A 5,729-nucleotide genomic window follows, 5' to 3' on the forward strand; every position below is an offset into this window, starting at 1 on the left:
CTAGATTAAAATGACAGAGGTGGATAATTTCGTAAAAATTATACCTCCCCCCTTCTAAGACAAAGTTTGTTGTTGACTTAAAGGGATAGTTGACCCAACATTTAATCCCCTTAGCTGTAATGCTTTCTATCCATCCAGAAAGGTTCAATGTTATCTGCCTAATTTCGGAGATATCTGCCGAGCAGTTTCATGTAGGAAGTCTTTTTAATTTTTTTTATTAACTACACACGCCATAATGAATAATGGGTTTTCATGTAGGAACTATATATTTTTTTTACCAAAGTACACCCCCGTACTTTGGTAGAAAATATAGTTCCTACATGAAAACGCTCACAAGGTCTGTGGAATATATTGAGTAACCAGGTCATGACTGCTGGAAAGAGACAATACCTTTTGAGTTTTTCAAATGTATTTCTTTTGGTGCTTTGAGTGCCATTCAGCTCCAGTGTAGTGAGGGCAGACATCTCCACGGGCAGATATCTCAAACTATAGGCAAAAGAACTGCCCCTTTAAGACAAGATTAGTAGATTTTTCTGTCCAAAGTCTTAGCCAACTAATGACTATTAGTTGGCTAAGAATTCCTTTAGTCGAGGACAATCTTACCCCATTCTGCAATAAATGTTGCAGACGCTTAAAAGGTGACACTTTTTAAAGAGCCAGTAAATAATGGAGACACAGTCCGAGTCTAAACTCACCATAGCCTCCCTCTCCCTCTCAACTGATACCCAACAGGTCTAGACGGGATTGTTAAAAGAGTGCTTCAACCTGTCCCGTCCTTCTTAAAACCATGAAAGCCTGCTTTGGGCAACGTGAAAAGGAGGCTATATAAGGTGATTGGGACACAGCCACAGCTATTGTTATGGTTGGCAGACACAGGGCCGTCTCTGTTGTGGTCGGCCATTGTGTGCTGCTCAGGCAGCTCGAACAGAGCGTTCTGTCAGAGAGACGCTGGAAGGGCAATTAATGGAGCACTTGACCCAAAGCCACTCTCACTGTCACACAACTCTATGACACTGACTGTGTCATGCTATCGCAGCGGGGGGGGGGGGGGGGGGGGGGAACAGGAAATGTACACTAACACACGTTCATTTATCCATGTATTTTAAAGCATATTTTTTTGTCAACAGAAGCTTTATCAAATAATGTTACAAAAATAATACCGGTATGTCACTTTTAAGGACCCCCCCCCCCCCCCCAAAAAGAAAAAAAACATTATACCCAATTACCCACACCACCATCGTTGATAATTTAACATTGAGCTTCACTCGTTTGGTCACTTCGTCCAACATACATTACAATATCCCCATGTGGTGTACTCGGTTGAATATACAAACTAGTCTATATAAACATAAGGCTTGTATCAACACACCAACTGTCGTATCGTTTATTTTGGCACTAATGACTCGACTGTCTTGCGTCACAAGCCAGAGTGAGATTGGTCATACGTCGGGTCAGTTTCCAGTGTAATATAGACTTTCACATTCAATGTATGGTACTATTGTGTTATTGTACTGTATGCAGATCCAGTGTCCCAAAAAAGCTCTTCAGGAATTCAATAGGAAAGTCCTATAGGACTGGTTCCAAAATGGTTCTGTGCAAACCATCCTTTAACGTCCTGTTGGAACAGCTAGAAGTCGGATACAGAAATCCTACCCAATTTGGACAGTATAAAATCCCTATGGGACCTATACCTGTAAAACAGGACTCTTAAAAGAACAGTCCAACTTTTGGGGAAATTAGCTTATAGTCTTCTCCAGAGAGAGACGCAAGAAGATGGATACCAGTTTCCTCTCTGTGCGTTCAGTAGAAAGCCATCTGGCTGCACGTTAGCCTAGCTTAGCACAATGAATGGAAGCGGACATGACCGGTTAGCCTTCCGGGAGAGGTGTTAGTTAGACAATGCCTAGGCTAACTGGTCATGTCCGCTTCCATTAATTTCCCAAAATGTTGGCGTGTTCCTTTAACAATCCTATAGGACTTTCTAAGAGATCCTAAAGGTCCAGATTCAACCTGATTTTGGAACCAATCCTCTTAAGGGTTTCCTAATTGTTTCCTGAACGCCTTTTCTTTGACTGGGGGTTCTTCATCAGACAGTGCTTAAACGGTGGACGAAGTAGTGTATGGTAAATAGAACATCCACATATTAACACACCGTCACATTATATTCACACTGCGCGCCCCCTGTCCCTCACGGGGGCAGCGCTACATGTCCACGAACACCATGAAGCACCAGCCCAACCCGCCCACCAGGAACATGGTGACCTGCATGCTGTAGATGAAGAGGTCGTTGAGCAGCCCGAAGTCGAGGCGCCGGTGGCCCAGCAGCAGCATGACAACGGACAGCTTGTACTGCAGGCGCAGGAAGACGCGCACGCTCACGTACTGTACGCAGAAGAGGGCGGACAGCGCCACCCACAGCAGGGAGGTCAGCAGGCTGCAGCCGAAGTAGAGCAGGAAGCGGAGGAAGCCGTACATGCAGCGCGAGCGCAGGTACAGGTCGAAGTTGTTGTACTTGGTGCGCACCATCTGGGTGGTGCGCGCCGGCCCGCAGGCCGAGTGCATGCAGGTGGTGTGGGGCCCATGGAAGCTGCGCACCCGCCGAGGGATGGGGATCACAGGCATATTGAGTGGGCTACTCGAGAGTCGAGCCCCAGGCAGAACGCAGGAGTCCCGGCTGCAGGCCCTATACAGTAGTTCTCTGCAAGTGCTGCTTCCAGGCTGGCAGTTAGCATTGTTAGCTAGTTCCACTGCGTTTCTCTTTTGTACTCTTTAGAAGACTCCGGGCGTGTAGCAGGAATGTGGCTGGGCAGTTTTGTGTCGAGACACAGAGTTCCAGTTAGCAGTGTCCTGTTGTTTTGAGCCGGACTGGGCAACACGGTTCTGTGAAGACGAAGACACATTTAGTTAAGTCTCAGACTGGGAGGTAGCCTAAGTAAGAACACAATGAGCACTTTGCACAAGTGCATGCATGCTACAGACACATACAAATGCATGGACACACACACACAGGCTATACTCCATATCCTATATGTGAGCAATAATGAAACAATAAGTCGTTTTTGATATGCAAAGCAATCGAATATGAAAGTCCCATATAATGGCCACCCAGTTTATAAACAATAAGAACCATACAAGGCCCCTGGACATCAGGTATAGGCAACACTACTATATAGGCTACCAATAAACAAATATCATTCAAGCCATCATACATTTCCCAGTTTTTCCTTCCTCAACAGGGAAGTTATAGACCATTATTATTAGCCTACATTTAATAGCCACATCAAGCCGTTCTATTAGCCTATACAGTACCTATGTTTGACCAGATGAAAGCTCACCAGAAGAACCTCTGAAACGAAGAGCATGTATTTCCTACTAAAGAAATATTAATATTTCATTCGTTTTCGCAGAAGAATCAGATATCTCGCAGCATGCTAGATGTCCCAGGCGTCTTCCTCCTCCTCCTCCTCCTCCTCCTCCTCCTCACCACCACACAGCTGCGTTCTGGTGCAACTGTAGAACGGCGTCACCTTCAAACAGTTCATTTGTAAAACACACGGTAGGCATAATGAGTGTTTTTCTCAGATGCAGTAGTTTAGTTTTAACTGTTACACTGATGTAAATCGCTGCACTGCTGCAACCACAAGACTGTAACGCAATGGAGGCCAAGGAAACGACAGCAAGCCGGCGCTGCTTACGTCCTGTCGTAAAAAAAATCTAGTCGTGCTGCGTTGCCACGACAACACCTGAGTTAAAGGAGAAGCGCTCCTCGTAATGTTGCGCAAAGCTCTGTGTTGGTCAATAAAAACAGCTCCTGTCTCCGTAACCAGCACAGGGCAAAAAAATAAATAAAAAAACAAGAGAAAGGAAACGCGTATCATTTTTGTTATTTCCTTTTTTTAAAGACACAATTTTCATATCACCCTGATACTCTATACTAGCTAATCTACACCTACTACAGGCTACAGTACTATGATGACACAGCTATTGGTAAACTATTTCACAAATAAAAAGTTGGGCAAGCTGCAAGTGGGTTTACCCTCTAGCCTAAATCCCCATAACAGCCCATATAAACAATGAGGCTGACAATTACCGCACAGAAGCTATAGAGATACTGTGCTGTTTTCATCCAATGAAATGAAATATATTAAAACAGGTTTTCCAAAGTCACCCCATGGAATAGCTATATGTGAAATGTGATTTCTTGCTCCCTGATGTGTCAGTGTAATGACGCGTGACAGTAGGTGGATAGAGTTCCCCCACATGGGTTACCCAGGGGTCAAACCTAGCATTCATTTGGCCGTCCGCAGTCTGGCACAGAAAGTGTTGGCTGCAGAGAAAAGCAAAGGCTGCCGGGATGTTATTAATATCCATCTACTTTGTATATCCGATTGCTGTTGTGTGTATGATCACCCCCCGATCAGTATGTCAGGCAGCTCCTCTCCGGCGGCATAGCTGAGAACTGATAACCATGCACACTGCTGACCCAGCTCCTCTGACACACTGTGATTGACAGGTCTACAGGGTTGTGTCAGTTCGATCTCTATTTTACCCCCCCCCTCCCCCCACCCACCTCCCCTCTTGTGGAAACATGGGGCGACAGTGGCTTGGTAGGTAGAGCAGTCGTCTGGTTATCTGGAGATTCCCGCTCCTCCCGGGCAGCGTGTTGAAGTGTCCTTGAGCAAGACACTTAACCCCTAATTGCTCCGCCTCCCGGTGAGCAGGTTGGCACCTTGCATGGTTGCCTCTGCCATCGGTGTGTGAATGTGTGAGTGAATGTGTAAAAATGTGAGGAACAAATTGTAAAGCGCTTTGGATAAAACCAGCCATTTACCATATTGAAGTGTACAGCCTGAATGAATGCCATCCTTATCTCAAAGTTACCTCACTTTGTATTTTCATTGGACAGTGTCATCTGACGATAGCCCTTTAATCGCTACGTACAGACCATTGTTGACTGTACCTACTGTAGAGCTTTGGCAGTTGTGCTGCCAGCTGCTCCTTGGCAGCTGGTTTTGGTGTGATTAACCCACGGCCACCTTTGTCCCAGAACTCTGGCTCATCTGTCTGTCTGTCTGTCTGTCATCGTTGCCTGGGAAATACTGCTGTTTACCGGAGTCTATTTTTCACAGCCGTACAGTAGGTCATATGTACCTGTTGTGTCTGGTGTTGCATCAACCATTTGCTTACGTTTGGATCACTGATTGGGCCTTTATGAAAGAAAGAAAAAAGCGTACTTTTGATCCGGCTGGTGTTTGTTGAGCTATAAAAATATAGATCTCTTAAAGGAACACGCCAACATTATGGGAAATGTGCTTTCTGTCTTCACCAGAGTCAGACAAGAAGATAGATAAAAATGTCCTCTCTGTGTGTTCAGTAGAAAGCTATCCGGCTGTAAGCTAGCCTAGCTCAACACAAATTAATGGAAGTATATGGACCAGCTAGCCTAGCTGTTGGCCAAACTCTCCTATATTTAAGCTATAGGCTAGTGCTAGTGGTCCGTATCCGCTTACATTCATTTGTGCTAAGTGAGGCTAGCTTGCAGCTGGATAGTTTTCTACTGAACGCACAGAGGAAATGTATCTATCTTATTGTCTGACTCTGGAGAAGACGGTAAGCGCATTTCCCATTATGTTGGCATGTTCCTTTAACACTCACAGTCTAAAAGACCTGCTTCGACCGTGCTGCTCCTTACACCAGATTTGACAACCACAGGTTTATCGAGTAGGCCT

The 5,729-nt window shown here is 45.3% G+C and overlaps 1 protein-coding gene across 2 annotated transcripts; it reads right to left on the minus strand.

Moving 5' to 3' along the window:
• Positions 1-1,084: 1,084 nt before the first annotated feature.
• On the minus strand, positions 1,085-3,650 carry tmem250 (transmembrane protein 250). Of its 2 annotated transcripts, none has more exons than XM_084324517.1 (2): positions 3,336-3,650; positions 1,085-2,880 (listed from the first exon to the last, which is right to left on the minus strand). In XM_084324517.1, exon 2 carries the CDS (start codon positions 2,620-2,622, stop codon positions 2,203-2,205), a length of 420 nt encoding a protein of 139 aa, XP_084180643.1. In that variant the 5' UTR covers positions 2,623-2,880; positions 3,336-3,650; the 3' UTR covers positions 1,085-2,202. The 2 variants fall into 2 exon arrangements, with proteins under 2 accessions (XP_084180643.1, XP_084180642.1); XM_084324516.1 differs by having other exon boundaries at positions 3,310-3,650.
• Positions 3,651-5,729: the final 2,079 nt, after the last annotated feature.

Source organism: Notolepis coatsorum, assembly GCF_963971535.1.
Source record: "Notolepis coatsorum genome assembly, chromosome: 11".
Classification (NCBI taxonomy): Eukaryota; Metazoa; Chordata; class Actinopteri; order Aulopiformes; family Paralepididae; genus Notolepis; species Notolepis coatsorum.

Bases quoted from the DNA above. Each gene is read 5' to 3' on its own strand.
- tmem250 (XM_084324517.1), bottom strand. From the start codon at position 2,622: ATGCCTGTGATCCCCATCCCTCGGCGGGTGCGCAGCTTCCATGGGCCC.